Below are 23184 nucleotides of genomic sequence, written 5' to 3'. Positions count from 1 at the left end.
CCTAGCAACAAGCGCATGACGCGGTTGCTAACAAGCGCATGACGCGGTCGCCCACGCCACGTACACGAGCCCCAACCAGTTCATTAGCGTATCGGTACACTCGTAGATAGGATTTGAGGAGACAGGACGCCTGCCTGCCCCCCCCTTACCTATAGCAACTGGATTTCTGGGCCCATTTCTAAGGTGAGCGGTTAAATAGTGTGGACCCGCTACTTTGCAGGCATCCAATAAAAATGCGATCGGCACGGAAGAGGTTAATTCCCTTCTTTTTTCCCCCTCTTGTTTATACAGAACCTCAGAGTGATTAATTTGATCTGAGGAGACAGGACTTTTGCCTGAGCCCCATCTAAACCCTTTATCTATTCTGGGATTTGCAAGACCAACCTGGGAAGAGACCAATCCCATCCCATTACCGGGTGAGTTCTCTTTAGCGTTCATGGAATTGCTTGTTAATCACATAGCCACCGATGGGCCATTCCCTTATATAGTTTCATTCTCCTAACTAGAAATCTCCATTGAGGAAGCATCCACGCTGCACGGGATACTGTTGCTCCTGTACGAGCATCTTGCTACTCCATGAGCTACATTAAGCTCTCTTAGGTGAGTCATCACCTTGCATGCTTTGATCTGCCTAAGCATCCCATATTCCAAACACACTTGACCATAATCCTTACTATCTCATAGGCTGTCACCCTACTGTCCCTGTCCTGATGAAGACCCGCATTGACTAGTCAGTAATGCCTACCTTGGGTTGAAACGTCGACATTAATCCCGTGGACCAGTTGAAAGACTCTGCATAAAGACTTACTCAATCAGTCTGCAGACTGTTTCGAATATTTGTTTTTCTGGCCTTCTGTAATCATCAAGATTCTCACAAGTCACTGTGTATATTACGCACTTTCACCACAGCACTGAGCACCACATGTCACCTTGTCACAATTATAATTCACTCTTATGTCTTGACAGCCAATGAATGTGGGTATTCATAAATGACGCAATTTATATAAAAAATTTTGAATACCCTTTATGGTCTCAATGTGTGTTAATTTTGATTCATTGTCTTTTCCTGTGAATAAACCAATGATGGTTTAATGGTTTAAGAAATATTCTATACCCAACAGAACCAATTGTTATTTTTGTACATTAATATTAACGAGCGTCGCAATTTGTGACCCCATTGGGAATCACAAAACAGTGTAAATACACTGTTGTGCATTTCAATTAGTGCCTGACAATTTGCGACTCGGAATTTGTCGCAAATTGCGAGGCGCTACATGAAAGGGTCGCGTATTTGGCCCATAGTCACTTAAATCATCTGTGATTGAACCCATATCCGAAATGAAAATACCCAACAAGTTAGAAATCTGCTTAACTGCATTAATCACAGAAAGATCCTGTGCTGGGATAAGTACATGTCGCATAAACTTGTATAAACGTGTTGCTTTTCGGCTCGTGTACATTCAAAAGCAAATCTAACACCTAATAAAATGTTCCTCTCTCTCTATAACCTTGCCCATCAGGACTGACCTCAGTGTAAGGGTAGGCCACCACCCTTTTTACTGTACAAGTATTTGATTTAATCATTAAGCTTTAAAAATACCATAATAACATTTAAGGAGAGAGGTTAAGGAAACTAGGAAACCAAGTCACCTAAAGTCATAGATTCTCAAACTCCAGATTGTGACTAATCACATCTAGAACATCCAGCCATATAAGGAAACGCAATATATTCTAAGAGAGCATCACATTTGGAAATCTAACTAGTGACTTAATTGTACCACCTTCTTCTAGGATGGGCTTTGCACTGTTGAAGATGCCTCCCTCATCCCTGTGCCATTGATGATGAAGCCAAGTCCAAATTCCTGCAGTCTATCACCATTCAACTGTGGGAACGTTACCCTTATTAATCTGCTATTGGTAGGATGTCTACTGTTCAGTGCAAATAGTAAAGATAATATTTTCTTATTTGTTTGTATCACTTTATAAAGTTGCTGTCTTAAAGTGGGAAAGATATGAGGCGTTACTACCACCCAATTTAATGGTATTTTATTTATGGAAATCAAAAGGACATAAGGTTGCGTTGGCCTTACCAGAATTCTAGTGTGTTTGACCTGCTGGTGACAATAGATGTGAGAATACTCTGCTCAATCATCTTGCCTGCTTCTAGTTAGAAAAGGACTCATAGATTTCCACACTAATGCTGTCCATTTCACTTTGTTAATACCAAAAAAGAATGTCCGCAATCATCTGCAGACCAATAGACATTTCCATAGACTTTTTTTTATTGCTTTCTATATAAAGCACAAAATAATGACAATACAACATGATCAGAAATATGCCTTCTAGCCCCTCCTGAATATTTTTTAAACAAAAATAGATATTAGCCTCTTAAAGTTTATTACAACAAGTACACTTTGATAAATCCATCCCATATGTCCATTCACACACAAAGGCCACTTATACATTAATTCCAATTATACGGAACAGTACATCAAATATCAGTAAATTGTGTATTAGACAGTCATTAGAACTCAATGAGTCAAAAAGACTCACAAGCACAAACATTTTTGACAAAATGTAACTCAACAAACTGTGAATAAAATAAGTTAACATGAACTACAACATTGTCTGTATCCAGCATCACCAGATATGTGCTATTTGCCACCACAGGTGCAGATTAGAGTGAACAACATTATCTGAAGTTTAATTGTGTATTCAGACTCACTCCTAATTTGTCACTGGAGATGACTGGGCTACAGGGGACTCACTCTGCCTTTGTCCCTCTTCTGACCTTTGGCCTTGCTTCACACTTTCATCTGTTCAACTGTCAATAAATAAAAGTAGTAAAATCTGAGTGGCTAGAAGTACCTTCACCTGCCCATTTGTCTACAGGCATATCATATAATACAGCTCATAGACTTTACTTAATTAGTTTGCCAAACAGGGTACAGAACTCTTTTACCCTGCTTTTTCAGTTGTTGCAGCAACACAACACCAAAGTAACCTTAGACTCACATTTAACCCCTTGCATGCGTCGGATGGCCCCAGGCCGTCCGACGTCACAGTCACAGTGGGAGTTTGCGGAGGAACCCCGCCCACTCATTATTCCGCCAGCACTAATCTCCCATGAGAGTATAGTCTCCAAAATTTGGAGTCATTTTTTCCGACATATACACACTGAGAAGGACGTGGAGTTTCAACAAGATTCCGACACCGCCTCTTGTAATGTTTCCTGTCCTAAATAGCAACTCCAAGCCAAAATCTGTGTTTGAAAATTATGGATGCATAAATATGTTTAAAAAAACTCCTATGAAGTAAATGATTTTCCTTTTATAGAGTATACGTTTTAGATTGATGGATATATCTTATGTCCAAATAGCTGGCTTCCCACAAACCACCACCGTGTTTAGCTAAAATTATTAGAAAATACAAATTGATCAACACACCACTGAATTGACACTGGTGACCCACCAGGAGTCACTTTAAAAAAAGAAATGCATATTTTTGGCATTTTTACATTTCAACACACTAAAGGCTTAATATGCATTGTCGAACACGCTCATAATCCAGCATTGCACCAACTAATGCCATTTTGGATGGTTTATGTGGCACTTTCCACCTCTGTCAAACCTCAGGTGTCCATTGTTTCATTATATTGTGCAACACCTTTAATCTCTAATGTTTATTTGTTGAAATATTAGTCCTATTTCCATCTTAACTAATATTTAGCAGTTTCTCCACTTCATCTCATTTCTTTAGGGCACTTCAGCAGGTAGCTGATACCTGTGACATATTTGCTGTCGACTGATTCTGAGTAAGTCTGTTAATTTTCTCTTTGCTGTTTAAGAATGAGAAACCAAGTTCATCTAATAGGGTTGTTTCTTCTTTTTCGGATGGAGCCTGCTTCACGAGTTTTGTCAGGAAAGTTCATTGAGCCGTGATGCTTATGTTCCAGTACTGCTTGCTTGATCACGAAAACATCTTTTACTCTGTCAACACTAGCGTATATCTTGGCATTGCAGCCAATTTTAAAAGTTCTGAAACAACAAATTAAATATGTATAGTTTGCATCTGCATATTTTCCTACTGCACATGCTGCTTACTTTAAATCATATGTAAACTGTATCACAAGATCACCTCCTTTGTTTGCTAATACATAATTTATTTTCCTCATCATCGGACAAACGTTTATTAGACAAAATCAATGTCCATACAACATTTAAAATAAAACATTAATGAATTCAATGATTCAGTCTTTAAAAATTAGCACATGCTAAAACAGTTTCACAATTCTGCAATGTTACAATAAAATCCATTGCACTTTTAGCCAATTAAATAACATACTTTCTAAAAATAGTTAAGATATGTAAAGAACTTGAGAAACTGAGCTTTGTGGAGATACACAATCAATGAAACAGAATATCCAATATTCGAATCAAACATGGACAGGCCTCTGGTAAAATGAAAAACTCACTTATAAAAACTGTGGCAAGGAACTAAACCTAGACTTTCCATTAAGAGTAAGCAGGTGTATACTGTAAATCTTTTAAATAAATAAATCCTGACAGTAATCAGAATACTACAATATCTTTGAAGGTTATTCATATACTTCAAGTCTTTTGTATAATAGTTAATCTCTTATACAATTTTAACCAAGTTTAAGTGTACAACAGTCTTTAAAAATAAAGATTGAATTGCTATAGTGGGAAACAACCTTTACAACGCAGACATTACATCGCACTACATTTGCAACGCAGTCATTACATCGCAACATCCTTTACAATGCATGTCACTACAATGCAGCCTTTACATTGCATGTCACTACAACGCATGACACTACAACGCATGTCACTACAACACAGGCATTACATTGCATGTCATTACAACGCATACCATTACAACGCATAGTACCCCTACACTATTCAATACTTACCCTACTGTTGCACCCCCTGGAGTAAGAATAGTAATTTTTACCCCTACACTATCCAACACTTACCTTACTTTTGCACCCCCGTGGAGTTGGAATAGTAATTTTTACCCCTACACTATCCAACTCCTACCCTACTGTTGCTCCCACTGGAGTTAGAATAGTAATTTTTACCCCTACACTTACCTTAAATACAATGTAATGGTATGCGTTGTAATGGTATGCGTTTTCAAGGTATAATGCGATGTAATGGAATGCGTTGGAAATGTAGTTTGAAAAAGTTTGTTGTGATGGCATGCGATGTAAATGTATGCGTTGTAAAGGATGTTGCGATGTAAAAACTGCGTTGTAAAGGCATGCGTTGTAAACATATGCATTGTAACGTCATACATTCTGCTATAGTACATCGATTAAAACCTATTGACACATACCCTTTTGCTAGCACACGCCCATTCAGCTTAATTTTTTCAATGTTTGGTCTAAAATCCTTAGCAATATGTTTTTTAGTTTTCTGCCAATATGTTTAAGGGCAAGCTTTATTAACAAACAAGATAATGAACTGTTAGATCTGTCATCTTTAGGGTGATCTTCCCCCAAACCTGTTGCCTGCTTGCTTTCTCAAGAAACCCAAGGCGGACCCCAAGGATCTCAAGAATTTCCGGCCCCTCTCCCTTTTCCCGTTCCCGGCGAAGGTCATCGAGAAGATCGTCAACAAACAACTTACCCGCTACCTCGAGGAGAACAGCATCCTGGACCCCTCCAAATCCGGATTCCGCAGCAACCACAGCACCGAAACTGCCCTCATCGCCACCACCAATGACATCAGGACCCTGCTAGACAACGGAGAAACAGCAGCCCTCATCCTTCTGGACCTGTCAGCCGCCTTCGACATGGTCTGCCACCGCGCACTACAAACACGCCTCCACGACGCCGGGATCCAAGAGAAGGCCCTGGACTGGACCACCTCCTTCCTCGCCAGCAGAACACCGAGCGTCCGCCTTCCCCCCTTCCGCTCCAAAGCCACCGAGATCATCTGCGGCGTACCCCAGGGCTCATACCTCAGCCCAACGCTGTTCAACATCTACATGGCACCACTCACCCACGTCACCCGACTGCACGACCACAACATCATCTCCTATGCCGACGACACCCAGCTAATCCTCTCCCTCACCAATGACCCCCACACCGCCAAAACCAACCTCCACGAAGGAATGAAGGCCGTCGCCGAATGGATGAGGAACAGCCAACTGAAGCTAAACTCGGACAAGACGGCGGTCCTCATCCTCGGTTCCAATCCCTCGGCTTAGGACGACTCCTGGTGGCCGACCGCACTGGGAGCAGCCCCAACACCCACCGACCATGCACACAACCTAGGGGTCATCCTCGACGCCACCCTCTCCATGACTAAACAGGTCAACGCCGTCTCATCCTCCTGCTTCAACACCCTCCGCATGCTTCGCAGGATATACAAGTGGAACCCCACTGAAACGAAAAGAACGGTCACCCAGGCCCTCATCAGCAGCAGACTGGACTATGGAAACCCCCTCTAAGCAGGAGCCTCGGCCAAACTCTTGAGACGGCTGCAATGCATCCAGAATACCTCTGCACGCCTGATCCTCAACATCCCTCGCCGCAGCCACATCACACCCCACCTGAGAAACTTGCACTGGCTCCCCGTCAACAAGAGGATAACCTTCAAACTCCTCACTCACGCACACAAGGCACTCCACAACACTGGACCAGCTTACCTCAACAGACGACTCAGCTTCTACACCCCCAACCGCCAGCTCCACTCCGCCGACCTTGCCCTCGCCACAGTCCCCCGCATCCGAAGAGCGACCTCCGGCGGCAGATCGTTCTCCCACCTCGCCACCAAGACCTGGAACACCCTCCCCACCTACCTGCGGCAGACCCAAGACCTGCTGACCTTCAGAAAACTCCTCAAGACCTGGCTTTTTGAACAGTAGCAGCACTCCCCACCCCCCAGCGCCTTGAGACCCTCACGGGTGAGTAGTGCCCTTTACAAATGTTATGATTGATTGATTGATTCTCTTTTTGCTGATTTTTTTTGTTGACTTTAGGTCTCTGAGCACTTTACCACTGCAGACCAGTGCTAAAGTGCATGAGCTTCTCCCCTAAACATGGTAACATTGGTGTATACACAATTGGCATATTTAGTTTACTTGTAAGTCCCTTGTGAAGTGGTATAATCACAAACCCAGGGCCTGTAAATGAAATGCTACTAGTGGGCCTGCAGCACTGATTGCGCCACCCACACAAGTAGCCATGCAAACCTGTCTCAAGCCTGCCATTACAGGGCCTGTGTGTACAGTTTACTGCCACTTCGACTTGGCATTTAAAACGACTTGCCAAGCCTTAATTTCCCCTTTTATTACACATTTCACCCCTCAGGTAGGTCCTAGGTTGCCCATAGGGCGTGGTGCTTTGTAAGCAAAAGCCATAAGACATGTACTGGTAAGATTTTGCAAATCCTAGTAGTGACAAATGCCCAAATTCGTTTTTAACTACTGTGAGGCCTACTCCTTTCATAGGTTAGCATTGAGAATCTCTTAACCCCTCCGCTGCTAGGCGTTTCTTCACCCCCCTGTGCTAAGCCTTTTTTTGGCTATTTGGGGCCTTTCGCGCTTGGGCCACTGTAACTTTTTGACCACATATGGTATCCATGCCAAATTTACGTCCTTTTCTTCCAACATCATGGGGATATTAAAGGTACCCAGGGTTTGTGGATACCCCTGGAGGGGACCCCAAATTAGCCAAAATAAAGCAATTTATTTTTTGGGGGGGTGGATGGGAAAAAAGGGCTACAGATGAAAGCATCTGTTTTTTTCCTTGCAAAGGGTATCAACAAAGGGTTTGTGGTGCTGAAATCACCATCTTTCCAGCTTTCAGGGACAGGCGCACTTATGTCAGAAAACCAAAAAGTTTCACACAGTTTTTGCATTTTACTGGGATATAGCCTATTTTTGCAATTTTTTTGTGCTTTCAACCTCCTTCCAGTTAATGGTAAAAATGGGTATGAAAGCAATGATGGATACTGGAACGCTATACATTTCTGAACAGTATACAAAATTCTGAATTCAGCAAGAGGTAATTTGTGTAGATCTTTCAAGGTTTTCTTATAGAAACTAACAGTTGAAAATAGGAAAAATTGAAAACGAGTTAAAAATAACAGCTGTTTGTGACAACGTTTTCACCTGTAACTTCTTCTAAGTATGACAGATTTTGGAAAGCAATATACCGTTGCATCCGCTGGACCCTTCTGTTTGGGGGGATATGTAGGACTTGTAGGTTCACCAAGAACCCAAGGAACCCAGAGCCAATAACTGAGCAGCGTCTTGCAATGGTTTTTATTGTGTGCGGGTAAATAGCAATTAATTTGGGAAAATATAAACAGGGAAAAATCGGTATGAAAGACACCTATGTATTTCTGAAATGGGAACAAAATATAGAGTTTAGAAACAGTAGCTATTTGCACATCTCCGAAATTGTGGGTACCCATACCAGCATGTGAATTATAGGACATTTTTCAAAGTGACTTCTTTCTTACACAGTGTCTTACATTTGGAAGGCAGAAATGCATTGAAAGTCAATAGGTAATAACAGTTGCTCTACAATTCTGTGTTCCCCTAAGTCTCCTGATAAAAATGGTACCTCACTTGTGTGGGTAGGTGTAGTGCCCACAACAAAAAACAGCCCAAAACGCAACGTGGATACACCACATTTTCACAGTGAAAACTGACCCTTTTTTTGCCAAGTGCCTAGCTGTAGATTTTGAACCCTAGCTCTACTGGCACCTAGGGAAACCTAGCAAACCTATACATTTTTAAAACTAGACACCCATGGGAATACAGGATGGGCTGACTTGTCTGGCTCTCACCAGTTTCTGTTACCCAGAATCCCTTGCAAACATCAAACTTTGTAAAAAAAGGTCTCAGTCGTGACAGGCAAGGGCCCAAAATGTATTAAGGAGACATCAAAATTACCTATCACAAAACAACCTGGTTTTGCAAGGTGGGTCACCTGGGTTTTGGCGGCCATCTTGGGAAACTATCAAACCCTCACATTTCTGAAAACTAGACACCCGGGGGAATCCAGCGAGGTATGGCTTGCGTGGACCCCCCAATGTTTTCCTACCAAGATTCCCCTGCAAACCTCAAATTTAGCTGAAAAAAACACATTTTCCTCATATTTTTGTGCGGAATCACCATGCTGACACAAATGTCCTACCCCACAGTGTTTCCCTCAGTCTCCCGAGTAAACTGATACCACACTTGTGTGGGTGTCCAATGCAGTATTGACTAAAAACGTATTTTTAAACAAAATGTAGCAATTAGAATTCTTGGTGCTATACCCTTAATCCCTATGTTTTTGGCTCTTTTCAGTCACAGGCCCTTGCCCCACCCACACAAGTGAGGTATAATTTTACGAGGGAGACTGAGGGGAAAGCTGTGGGGTAGGACATTTGTACCGGCACAGTGATTCTACACAGAGCTATGTGGAACATGTGTTTTTTTCAGCTACATTTGAGGTTTGCAGGGAATTCTGGGTAGGAAACAGTTGGGGGATCCACGCAAGCCATACCTCGCTGGACTCCCCCAGGTGTCTAGATTTCAGAAATGTGTGGGTTTGGAAGTTTCCCACGATGGCCGCCGAGCCCGGGGCCAAAAACCCAGGTGACCCCCCCTTGCAAAACCAGATTGTTTTGTGATAGGTAACTTTGATGTCTCCTCAATACGTTTTGGGCATTTGCCTGTCGCGGGTAATTGACCCACCAACGCGAGTGAGGTACCGTTTATATCAGGAGGCCTGGGGAAACGCTGGGTGGTAGGAAATTTGTGTCAGCCCCGTGATCCTACAGCTTTCTCACACAGAAATTTGAGAACAATTTGATTTGTTTCATCAAGATTTGAGGTTTGCAGGGGATTCTGGGTAGGGAAGCGTTGGGTGATCCATGCAAGCCATACCTCCCTGGACTCCCCCGGGTCTCTAGTTTTCAGAAATGTGTGGGTTTGGTTGTTTTCCCTAGATGGCTGCCGTCCCCGGGACCAAAACCGCAGATGCCCCCTATGTATCCGAAAACGACCTGGTTTTGCAAGGGGGGTCACATGAGTTTTTGGCCCTGGGCTAGCGGCCATCTAGGCCACAAGTAGCCACACCTCTAGGGTGGGCTACCAAGCTCCTGTCACTCGAGGAAGTGTCCCGACATCTTGAAAGGGGACTGAATAGTGCACTATGGGATTGCTAGATGCCACACATAGCCGGAAAGTCGTCACCAAGAGGGAGGGGACCAGGTAGCCCATTGGCTAGTGACCACATCATCCCCCAAGGGCGCTTTCTGGGAATAAATATAGCACCCCTGCCTCCTTGACCTTTATATCACGTTGGAACTGGAACAAGAAACAAAGAAGGACAGCCCTGCTGCCCAAAGAGAGGCTGCCCCATCTGTTGGACTGCACCTGCACCCTAGGCTAACTAAGAGAAGACTATGCCTGTGGCTCCTGGCTCGGTGAAAAGTCATGCCCTAGCTTCAGACCAAAGGAGTGACTCAAAAGAACAGTGGACTGACCACCTGGAATCTGCACCATGGTCAGAACAACTGAAGTAGCCCACGTCGGCAAGCTGGTAGCCACTATGGAAGATTCGCTACTAGCTGCTGCTGGGCATCCCAAGAGACGATCTTTAACAGCCAAAAGTTGCAACCAAGTCAGCCAGACCACGGAGTGCCATCCGAGTTCAGATTGGTCGCCAAAGAGGGACACCAGCCCCCACAAAAGTATACTGTTGGGACTGCTATGGACAGAGGCCCTTAGCCCAGCCGCTGCTGGCCTTTTACGGTCTCTAATAGGACTTCAAGGGACCTCGACCTCTGTGGCCAAAATCACCCCACCTAACCTGAAGACCAAGGAATAAATGCAAAGGCACCCCCGTCGACCGCACAGCACCTGGAACTTCCTTGAGCATCTTCCTCTTCTGCAGCGTCAGGACTACTGCATTGAAGTCTAAGGTGGTCATGCTGTAAAGTTTGGAACTGAACAGGAAAAAGATCTGGTGGCCAGGTAACTGTCAAAATCTAACCCATTGGACCCTCAACCCTTTGGATTTGGGTGCCCAAGCCAGGCCAGAGTAGCCAAACTAACTTTTACAAACTTTTCAAAAGTTTACAAAGTTTATGGTTACCAATGCTTGTTTGTGGTTGTATTCAAAATTAGGTTTTCTCTAAAAATCTGTATCTCTGGAACCCTCCAGTGGATTTTGCTCATCTTAGAATCTAAAAAATCATTAAAATATCTTTATTTTTATAAATTGGTGTATTTCTTTCCTGTTGCGTGGCTTTCCTATTTCATTGTTTGGTACTGTTAAATGCTTTATGCTAGTTCCTTTGTCAAGCCTTGCTCCTCGAAATGAGTGGGTTGGAAAAGATTACATTTTTCCTGGAGAAAAACTGGACCTATCTTTCTATTGGCTGTGTACCATACACAGTGCTTTATGTTCAATGAGTCCAGAAATCTGAAGCCAGTGTACTACATGCTGGTGTAATATGGTCTCTTCAAAGCAAGTGATGTAAAGTGCATGCAGCTCTGTTCACAGGTATCGTGATTTAGTTAAAAGGTTCTGATGTATGCCCGGATATGTCAGCATGGCCATGAGGTTCTGCACAAAGGTAGGATATTTTAAGATATTCCACACTAAGGGCCCTATTAGGATGGCGGGCGAACTTTAGTCCGACCGCCACCCTAGCGGTGTTGGGACCGTCCACCAGTGCAGCGGTCCCGCCCTGCAAATTAGAATGCGACCACCACCGTGGCGGTCACAGTCTGTATCCTCGACATTGTGGCGGGTGCTGCTGTAAGAAGCACCCGCCGCAATGCCAAAGAGGCCCATCGTGCATTGCCATGCACAACGTGGCAGGCACTGCGCGGTGCCTGCCACCTTGGGCATGGCAATGTAGGGGGGGTACCATAGGTACCCCCCATGTGCACCCCCCCACAACCCTCCCTGGGGGACCGCAACGGGTCCCGATGCAAATCTCTGTATGCCTTTCCATGGCAGCATAGCCGCCATGGAAAGGCTGATTTTAGCATGCATCCTAATCTGGTGGACGGTGCCTGCTAGGCACGCCACCATTTTGGGCCCCCCTCACCGTCTGACAGGCAATCGGTATAATTGCCGGCGGCGGACAGTCTTTGCATCCGCTGTGGACGCTGTCATGTTCCCACCGCCATCATAATCTGGCGGTGGGAAAATTCAGTTTGACGGCGGAAGGACCGCCACCGCAGGGCCGGCGGTTGCCAGCGCCAGGCCTGCGGTGGCGGTCCTTCCGCAATCCTAATCACCCCCTAAGTACTTACTTAAGAATTTTTTCTCAATAAAGGTGATCTATGAAGCCTGTGCCTCCTTAGTCAAGCCTGAATCCAGAAGTTTTGCATTTCACAAACTGAGGGTAGGAGAGAAGGAAAATACGCCAAATCTCCATGTCCCATGTTATAAGTAAGCCTGGGCGGAGTACGCGGAGTTCGGCTACGTGGAACTCCACGAAGTGACCAAAAAATTCCGCCGCTACCCGGAGTTCCGTAAGCGGAGTGCACTTGGTCATGCCTGTTTCTCAAAGCGAGCGGCCGCGATTGAGAAATCGCTGGGAGGTGGATTTGTCTCGCTCGCGCTCAGCAACTTGACGTTGGTATAGAAAGCTGAGTGTGCATGTTTAGAATGAAAGAAAGAGGGGGTCGAGGAAGTGGAGTCACAAGTGAAGAATATTTTAGCAAATTAAGTGGGTGATTTAGCCAGTGGCGGTAGGCCATAACACATCAGGAACACTTTCAGTGAAAATGTCATAGCAGCCTACCAGCATTTTGTTTGTGCTTTTAAGGAGTATGATTTTCAGAAACAATCACTGATGGGTTGTTTAATAAACCACTAAAAACAATGACTCTTACAAGACAAATCGCAGCGCTTCTGATTGAGTGAGTTTATTGATTTTCAAGAACAATCCACCAATGTTTTGTTGCAGAAAATCGATACAATTAATGAATAACTTGGAGTTTTCTTCTAGTGAGTGGTAGTCATTGTTTCTTTTTCTTGTGTGTGACTGCCATGGTTTACAAAGTGGTTGCTAATAGGAAACAAGGCAATGGACGCACTATATTAAATATTAAGGCCTTCCGACGTTGTGAACACGGTATCCCTGTGGTGGAGGCAGCTGAGACTTCACTGTCGGAAACTCAGTCCTTCCCTCACTCCTAAAAATGATTGTTTATGGCCCCAGCTACACCTTTAATGAGCCCCAAAGGAAAAATGGCTGTGAAACGTCTTTGGCTGAAGAAGTATCCACCATCTACCTTTACTCCCACCTTAGACATGGTGGGTTCAGAGGTAGACATATTTGAGAAAAACGCATTGAAAGAGATACAACGCGTGACTAATTATCCCCTGCATAGACAACATAATCTGTCCCTTCAAGACCATCAAGGCCTCAATAACATCAAAAGCAACAAAACTATTGTCATCAAACCTTGTGAAAAAGGTGGCGGAATTGTACATGAACAAAACTGATTACGACAAAATCCTTACTATGCTATCAGTACAAAAGCACTACAAAAAATCCCACCCAAAAGAACTGGGTAGATTGAACACCCGCATCCAGGAAATGACTAAAAGGGCGCTAGAACAGGGTGTCATCTGTCAACAAGAATGCCTGTTTCTGAATAAATCCAACCCAGTAGTACCAGCTCTCTACTGAGTCCCTTAGACTCATAAGAATACATCTGACCCCCCCTTGCGTCCCATTATTTTTTCAACCATAGGATCAAGCACGGGACCCCTTTCCAAGTATGTTGACGCTTTCCTATGTCCCCTCACCAGGAACTATGCTTCCTACATTCGAAACACAGGCGACATCATTGGGAAAATTGAAGGCATGCCGTTTGACCACCTCAATGACATCTTGGTAACTCTTGACATTGAGGCTCTGTATACCAACATTCCTCAATGTCAAGCGTTACGAGCGGTGGCCACCCTCCTAAGTAGAACCCCTGGTGAAAGACCGGATGCCTTCATAATAGGATGTTTAGAAATAGTCTTACTGAATAACTTTTTTTACTTCAATGGCTTGGTATACCAGCAGATAAAGGGCACCAGCATGGGCGCTTCATGTGCGCCCAGCATCACGAATATCTATATGGGCGAGTGGGAACTTAAGAACATCTTCAATGAAGCAGCTCCTTTTTTTGAAAATGTGTGTTCCTGGAAGCGCTTCATTGATGATATCTTTTTTATTTGGAAAGGAGATGACACCTTACAGGAATATATTGCTTGGCTCAATGCCAGCGATTGCAATTTGAAGTTCTCAGCCAACTGTAGTCCAAGACTAGTGGAGTTCTTGGATATATTAATTCGAAGCTCAGATGAAGGCCTACAAGTAAGCTTCTTTAGAATACCATCTTGCAGCACCAAAGTTTTCACCCGTCGTGCCAAAAGGGCTCTATCCCCTTTGGGAAATTCTTGCGTGTTCGTCGCAACTGCATGAACATGAGTGATTTCATGACTTATGGTGAGGCACTCAAACAACGTCTCCTTGCTCGATGTTAACCCTGCCACCTGGTCTCGACGGCCTTTAATGGGGTTAAATATTACAACCGAGATGCCCTACTGCAGGATAATATCCATACTCCAAAAGACCAAATAGTATGCATTGTTAATCATTCGCAGCTAAATTACAAAATCAGAAACATCATAACCAAAAACTGGAAAATTCTCAATGCACATGGAGATGAGGACTTGAGATTACCTTTTGTAGCCTATAGGAGAAACAAAAATCTCTGTGACATGCTTGTACACACAAGACAAGAAGCCCGCAACACATACCAGCAGACCACGCTTACGGGCCTCCCCCTTATCCTAGGAAACCACAGATGTGGTTGTTGCCATGCATGTGACACAGTTATACTCACAACACCCTCTCCTACAAAGGGAAAAACATCAATCTTAAAGAGCTCAGCAATTGCAGGAGTCACAACGTTATATATATCATCCTATGTCCATGCGAGTTGGCCTACATAGGGAAAACGGGTCGTGAGTTTTGCACCAGATACAGTGAGCACAAATCGGCCATCCGTACAAATAAACTTTCAGCTCCAACTGTTGCACAAGTAGAAAATGATCTCCGGTGGTGCATCCTCGAAAAGGTCAAACCAAAGCCAGGACTATCTACCGAAATAATCCAGAAAAGGAGGGAAACCTTCTGGATCTTTACCCTCACCAGTGTAAAGGAGGATTTAATTGAGGAGATAATTTGGAACATTACTGACCGTTGTGCATAGTTTGTACACCCAAGTGGGGTTTGCACAGGTTCTATCCTCCCGCTAATGTTCTTCTATCATGAGTAGGTAATGTTCTGTGCATACACTCTGGAAAGTAAATGCCGTAATATTTTCATAAATGTTCCCCTATATGTCCTTTCTAGGAATGATTAATACAGCAAGGCCATGTCCTGCATAAATACTCTAGAATGGACAGGCGGTTTGAGTTTCAGTTTCTTATCCTTTGCTGGATCATGGTCAACTGTTAATACACGCCATTCATTTCTGCCATTACCTCCAATATGACATTCTGGCAGAGGTTCATTTCACCTAGTGCTAGCAACTGGCACAAACAGGCTCTACATAGCAATTAGGATAGCAGTACATTGGAATATCATGTTCTACTTACTCTGATTGTTTCAGCTGTATCCACCGCTTGCACTTGCATCGTGACTGCCTCTCTATTCCCCTGAGGTTAGTTTCCTTTTCTACTCGATAAGCGTCTAGTAGATATTTGGCAACTGTGGTGGCCAATTCCACTACCTTGGATTGTAGTTGACAGCCATAGCTCACTTAAAACCGCATTCAGGAACAAACATGTAATTCGGCTTAACATATAGGAATATGGAATATGGATTATCAAAAATTACTACAGCATGTATGTTTTGTGCAGACTGACAGAGTGCGCCACACAATTATTTGTATCTAACACATCATATGTTAATGCTTGGCGTGCCTTCAAAATCGAAATACTTTCCCCGCCAGCATTACAAACGTGGTAGTACTGAGACTCTTAATAAACTGATATTTTCCATCAGGCACTGCCTCCTGTTAAGAAATCCTTCCCACCCCCACGGTTATACACCATACCAAGATGGCGCATATACTAATGTTGAAATCGCCGTGACTTTGCCGCACGTGACTCCCACACACACAAGTAATAATATGCAGGACGTTCTGCGCATGCGCAGTACACTATTTAAAGATCGACTCCACAACCGCTGAGATCTGCAACTATGGAGGGACGCGGAGCAGTTTGATTGACTCAATCGTTATATCCAGTGAGTCTTCGGCCAGGGACTTAGTAAGGAACATTTGCCCCCTAAACTAGTATGGTTCTCAATTCAGCAGATATGGGGCTGACCTAAGTAATGTTTGGTGTTAAAACTAGCAGACATTACGGGAGGATATGCTCCTTCAGTACATCTTGGCAGTCAGTTTACGCTCCCGGAAGTTAGAAACAGGCAGGTCAGTGTGCCGTCTGTGAGTTTGCGTCAATTACCAACATGCCGTACGCACAAGGGCACCTCTGGTAGATGACTTGTGTAAAACATACTTTTTGGGTTTGGGGGCCCGTCGCGTAGTCGCTGCCACCTTCAAACTCACAGTCCACTCATTATTTGTTGTGGTCCTGCTAACATCTACAAGGGCAAATATTCACTGATAATCACTATTTTAATTGACATCGGTATTGTCTTTAGGAATCGCCATAACACGCCACATCAATTGGGTATCTTGGACCACACTGTGGGGTTATTATCTCTTATGGTGGCTGACTACGTCTCTCATTCAGAGACCACATAACATATAGAAGATATAAGACTCAGCAATATACGCAATTATGTGAGTACAAGAACATAACGACCTCATGAAACTGAAAGTCATCGTAGGATAAGGATTTGTTCTCATCTTTTATATAATATCTTTTCTTTAGATTATTTGTGATTTTATCTCTGCTATGGTCCTGCAATGACCTATACAAGATACGTTGAAGGCCACACGTACATTTTATCATGGGGTAAGGTTTCACAAACATGTTAGCATTCAGTATATAAGTGACCTCGTAGGTTCATCAATAGTAACGTGACATCTTCTATTCATTATAGAAAATAAAGTATAGTGACATCCACCCTCTATACATACTCTGTTGTTCCAGTCTTGGACTTGGAATTTACAATACTGGCAACTTGTAAGTCAAGCCCCAGTTTACCCTATGAATTAAGATGTGATATCGCACTATGGGAACTCTGTAGGTTTTGCATGTGGGTACCTATAATCTACTATACTGATTGCTTGCCTTTAACTTTCACAGCACTATATATCTTATTCTCACTACTTGGAACCCCTCACAGTAAGTAGGAGAGGTTCCAAGAAGACATCGTAACTTGCACCTATGAGAAGGAAGTCCACACGCTATAACCAGCACGACCACGGTGAAGGGGTTTTCGACTGTCTAGCTCTGTAGTGTTGACACTGTTGTGCAACGCAGTGGTATGATCAAACATGTAGTCTCTATAATAGTGTATGGGTTAACAAACTCCATTATTTATTGTTCCTCAGGTTCCCCCTGTTTATTTGCCTGTGTGACACTGACCGGTTTGGACAAGGTCCTAAAGAAGGTGGTTTACGTTTTGGTTCACCGAAACACGCGTCAACCTCGTGTGTCCGGACCTTATTGTTTTTTTCATCTTGGTGGAAATGGTTTACATCTTGTGTTTCCCTTTCAATCCAGATGTGTATAAGTGTCTTGCATGAGTGTGAACGATTGTATGAGTTGAAAAGAAGATTTGTTATTTAATTGGGGGTCAACAATATTGTATTTAACTTTGCATGATTAATTGTCTACATGTACATACATTATTATAAAAAAGCAAAAAAACGTTTTTTATCTATTAAAAAAATGGCATTTAATGCATTGGTAAAAAAGGAAAAAATAAGTTAATGAAAATATTAAATATGACTTCATAAAATCAAATATGTTGTTGTAATGTTATAAATATTTGATGTTTTGCACATATTGATACCCATACCAGATTCTATCCCTTGCAAAAGAAATATACGTCATTGGGGAGTGTTTTTGATTCATTTTGGTCAGTTCAGTTCCCCTCTTACTCCCAGACCTCATTCGTCTTTCAGAGAGGGTCCGTTGCTCTCTGACTGAAGAAGAAGTAGAGTCAATTCAAAGTCAAAAGAATGTTGTCAAGTTCCTTAGAACACATACCAGAAACAGCTTTGGTACAGCAGTTCTTGCTTCCCTCTCAGATTGAATCAATAACACAATATTGTGGTGAACAATACTGTTAACAAAAATATTGTGTTAAAAATATTGTTTACCACTATAATGTGTTCCTATACTTATAATGGCGAGTACAAAAATAATGGGGGAAAAATATAGTGGGCACTAATATCGTCCAAGAACATACAACAATATCGATTTTGTAGTATATATACAGTTTAAAGTAGTAAATGTTGAATATTATAAAATATCAAATTAATATAATGTAAATTAAACAAATTCCTCTATTTAATACTATATATATATATATATATATATATATATATATATATATATATATATTATCTACTGGCGGTCGCCAGTAGATAGTTATAGTTAGGACCGTGTTTCCATAGGAAATCTGAACATTCTATTTTGAATAACTTTGGCGTCGGATGACGAATCCTCGCAAATTTTTCAAAATAGGTGGGGCGCTCCGCTCCGCTCCTACCCTGAAAGTCTCGGGGTGATTAGTCAAGCGGGGGCCGAGAAAAAAGGGGGGTCCCATAACGCATTTTCCCCATGCATTTTTCCATAGGGACCTTTAGTCCAAGGTACAGCCCGAACGGCTGAACAGAATTATTTGAAATTTGGCAAAGAGAAAGTCCTCAGGTCAGGGATGTGCCTTTTGAATATCTGGAGTCAATCTGTTCAGTAGTTCCTGAGAAAATTTCAGTTAAAAGTACATATATATCTATAGGCGCGCACTGTGCGCGTACGGTAAGCATACCGTACGCGCACGCTGACGTGCGCGAGCGTGATTCTGATTGGTGGTTACATGACAGTAAACATTTCAGTCGGTCGAAATCAGGAAGTGTCGGCCGCCATTTTGTATCTCGCAGTCTGAGGCAGTGAAAAACAAAGGTGGAGAATGTGAAAAGGGGGCAGGGAGGACAGTTCCTGACCCCCTAGCCTTTGTCAGGGGGTCACTGAAGGACCCCCAAGGTTGAAAAAAACATTTTTTTTTTTTTTTAAAAAGCGTGGGGTGCGCGCACTGTGCGTGCACGGTACGCACAAAGCATCGTGGGTGCTCGGTGCGCGAAGCGCACCGAGCGCCCACAGCGCGCGCACGGTGCGCGCACGGTGAAGAACCTGAAAAATAAAAATATTAATAAATACATAACTTAGCATTTAAAAAAACTTACAAATTCACTTAAAAAACCATAGGTTTCACACACGTTATAGTTAGGAATTAGCATTTAAAAAACCTTGCAAATTCACTTAAAAAACCACAGGTTTCACACATGTTATAGTTAGCTGGACATTTCCCTCGTAAAAAATAATGAAATTCCCCCGTTATAGTTAGTGCAGGCAACTATAACCCACGCGACCGCAATCCTCTGCTGATGACGTCAGATATTACATCACTGTATTTAGACACCTATTTACCCATGTCTTCTTCCATTAATCTTTAGCTATACATATATTACAGATATTTATTTTTCAGAAAGACACATATGTAATCAGTGATGTAATATCTGACGTCATCAGCAGAGGATTGCGGTCGCGTGAGTTATAGTTGCCTGCACTAACTATAACGGGGGAACTTCATTGGTTTTTTACGAGGGAAATGTCCAGCTAACTATAACATGTGTGAAACCTATGGTTTTTTAAGTGAATATATATATATATATATATATATATATATATAAACACCCATATTCATATATGGTGTAAAATATTAATAAAAATGATTGTTTTACATTCTATTATTCTTTTATTTTAAATTTACTACTACAAAAAGCATATACGTGTATATGTATAACATGTATTTTATAAAATAAATAACACATACATTTAAAAAACAAAAATATATTAATTCAGAAAATAAATAAAATATTAAAGTAAAAACCCCAAAAAACACATTTGCTAAAAACACTATAAAAACTTTTTTTAAACCAATAAAAACAGATAATTTAAAATATTAACAATAAACAAATAATACCTTAAAATCTATTTAACAAACATTAGGAAAAGTACTATAGTCTCAGAAGATTACATTTACAATTCCCACTCCAGTCTAAGCAACAGTAATGAAAGTGTTGGACTTTGGAAGGGTTACATTTATTATTCCACCTCTAACGAGAGCAACAATAGGGAAAGTGTTGGACATTTGAGGGACTAGATTTACATTTCCCACTCCAGTCTAAACAATAGTAGGGAAAGTGTTGGACTTTAGAGGGGTTAAATTTACTTTTCTCACTTCAGTTTAAGCAACAGTATGGAAAGTGTTGGACTTCAGAGGGATTAGATTTATTTCTTCTACTCTAGTCAAAGTAACAGTAGGGAAAGTATTGGACTTTAGAGGGGTTATATTTACTATTTCGAATACAGTATAAGCAACAGTAAGGAAAGTGCTGGACTTTGGGGGAGGGAATAGATTTATTCTTAACCCTCCAGTCTAACAAACAGCAGGAATAGTGTTTAACGTAAAAAGGATTATGTACATAAAGACATATTGTATTAATTTAGTCAAACTTTTTGAATCCTCACTATAAAACGTTATTAAATTACAGTATATAGGGGCGCTGCAACCTGCAGAGAAAGATGGCCACAAATTAACGCGCCACCAAGACCGTTACCTCATAACCCCTGTCATCTATCCATAAATCCTGCACTTCCTGACCGCTTTCATCATGTGAGCGATCAGACACACAGCGCTGGCAGCAGAGCGGCTGAAACAAACGAGTTTCCATCCAGCTGGGCTGGGTCCCGCAAAGAGGCCTGAAAGTAGCAAGGCATAGCTAAAGCTGAAGATTGGAGGTGTTGCCTGGCACTGGACGCCGGGGTTGCCTGATGGACCTTCGGTGGGTCTCGAGAGTGTCAGGTACAAAGCTGCTCCCTGCATCAGAGCCGCAGAAGCAGAGAGAAGGTGGAGTTGATACAGATGGGGCCTGCAGGACTTCACACAGAAGGGCGTAGAAGGAGGAGCCAAGACAGAGAAATCCTGCTGCGGTCCTTACAGCATTTAGTGCATGATGACCGATATGGGAAAGGAGGGCTGTTGAAAAGGCTGTTGCACAGCTGTGATGATGGAGGAGCCAGTCAATAGATAGCTGGGCGTTCAAATCGAATCATCTGCGAAGGGGGTGATGCGCCCATGGGCTGCACGAAAGGGTCGCTGGTCAGGTCAGGCCCCCTCCCTCTGCCGGCATGACCCAGTGTAAGTTTGTGAAGTGCGGCAGATCTTAGCAGTCCGTGGAGGGGAGAATGTGCTGCTGACCATTATTAAATAAAGTCCCGTAGAGGTGGCGGAGTGTGATGCATCCCTTGTGAATTCATTGTGAGGGAGGCCAACAGTTACACAGGGATACTGGTCTCGAGCACAGGTGGGTGAAGAATTTGCCAGGTGGAGGTTGTGAAACCCAACAGGCCACAGAGAGAGTGAGGTTTCACTTTGCTGATTCTCTCAGGCAGGAGTCAGAGAGTTGCTCCTCCCCTGGGACTTAAACACACATGGGCCGATCGCTTGCAACAGCACCAGGGGCTGGCCCCTGTCCACCTCTGGTGGATGTACATGGAGGGTGGTAAATGTAGTAAACTTACCCAACAAACGAAGCTGGATAGGTACACGGTGCGGGCGGCAGAGGTAGACGCGAATGTGGGAGAACCCTGACTCAAATGAGAGCGATCATGACAGCAGTCCAGGACATGCTAGAAACTAAATTGGACACTGTGACAACAGAAATAACATTCCTATGGGCAGACCTATGAACATTTAGCAAGAGAGTCACAGCGGCTGAAACCACAGTGCAAGCCCTGCAGTCTGACACAGATGCCTTTCGGGACCAAGTTCAACACATACTGCGGGATAATGAGCCTATCCTGGCGAAACTAGAGGATTATTAAAGACTTTCCCGACAGAATAATATACAAGAAGGGAAGAAGGGGGGTCCCAGAGACGGCGGGGGCCCAAGCGTTGAACTGTTTATAGAAGAACTCATACCACAAGTGCTATAGCCAAAGGGATTGTCGAAGTTCTTCTTGGTAGGAGGGCTCACTGGGCACTGTTGCAACGCCCCCATAACCATAATTGCACGAATCTTTATTCACTTAGATTGGGATGCAGTACTATAGGCTGCCTGGTGCTGTTGTGACTTAAAATATGAAAATGCTATAATCCGCATGTTTCCAGACTTCACCTAAAAAGTACAACAGCAACGTAAAAGCTTTGAGAGGGTAAAAAGGAACTGAGAGCAAGAGACTTGAAATACATGATGCTACACCCCGCAAAGCTCCAAGTGATCGTGGAAGGAAAACCTAGCACTTTGGAATGCTTGCGGAGGCATGGGTGAGGCTGGAGGGTTGAGGTCCAGCTGGCCCCTAAGAAATGCATATGTCTGAACTCGTCATCTGTACAAGGTTCACATGATGCCGACAGCCCCAGGAAAGAATGCAGAGACATAAGAGCAGATGCAGAGTCTGTGGGGCAGGTAAACTCAGTGGCCGGAAGGAACATGGCTGAGGGATCGACGTTGAGAAGTCCAGAGTGTGAGAAAGGCAGCAAGCAAGGGTTAAGTGAGTGACAAACTTTACATGAGGCAATGAAGGGGTATAAATGACAAACTCTTCTTGGCACTGGCGAGGCCTCTGACAAGAATCTTACACAGTTTAAGGCAACAGCCATTCTGCACTGTCAGTTCCACTTTAACTATCTCCTGAGGGCCCAGACACCTGACATGGGGCATTTCTGATCATGCACCTCAGGAGTGTCAGACTAAGAACAGACTCGACTTAAAGAGACAGAATATAGAGATTTAGTGGAGGAGGATGCCAAGGCGATGTTTCGAGCTACTCAGTGCTGTTGTTATGAAGTCGGCAATAAGGCAGGTATGTTGCTCGCCTGGACGGACCATATCGATCACATAGATAACAGGGTTCTCAAG

At 43.2% G+C, this 23184-nt stretch overlaps 1 protein-coding gene across 1 annotated transcript in view; it reads right to left on the bottom strand.

Moving 5' to 3' along the window:
* Positions 1 to 2260: 2260 nt before the first annotated feature.
* LOC146798806 (uncharacterized) overlaps positions 2261 to 23184 on the bottom strand; it is a 128979-nt gene continuing 108055 nt past the window's right edge. Inside the window, exon 10 of the mRNA XM_085626116.1 lies at positions 2261 to 4037. Within this exon, the coding sequence (XP_085482242.1) occupies positions 3863 to 4037 (175 nt within the window). The 3' untranslated portion in view covers positions 2261 to 3862. The remainder of the gene's footprint in view (positions 4038 to 23184) is intronic.

Source organism: Triturus cristatus, chromosome 9, assembly GCF_964204655.1.
Source record: "Triturus cristatus chromosome 9, aTriCri1.1, whole genome shotgun sequence".
NCBI lineage: Eukaryota > Metazoa > Chordata > Amphibia > Caudata > Salamandridae > Triturus > Triturus cristatus.
Note: the sequence above shows the minus strand (reverse complement) of the source record. Positions and strands in the feature narration are given on the sequence as shown.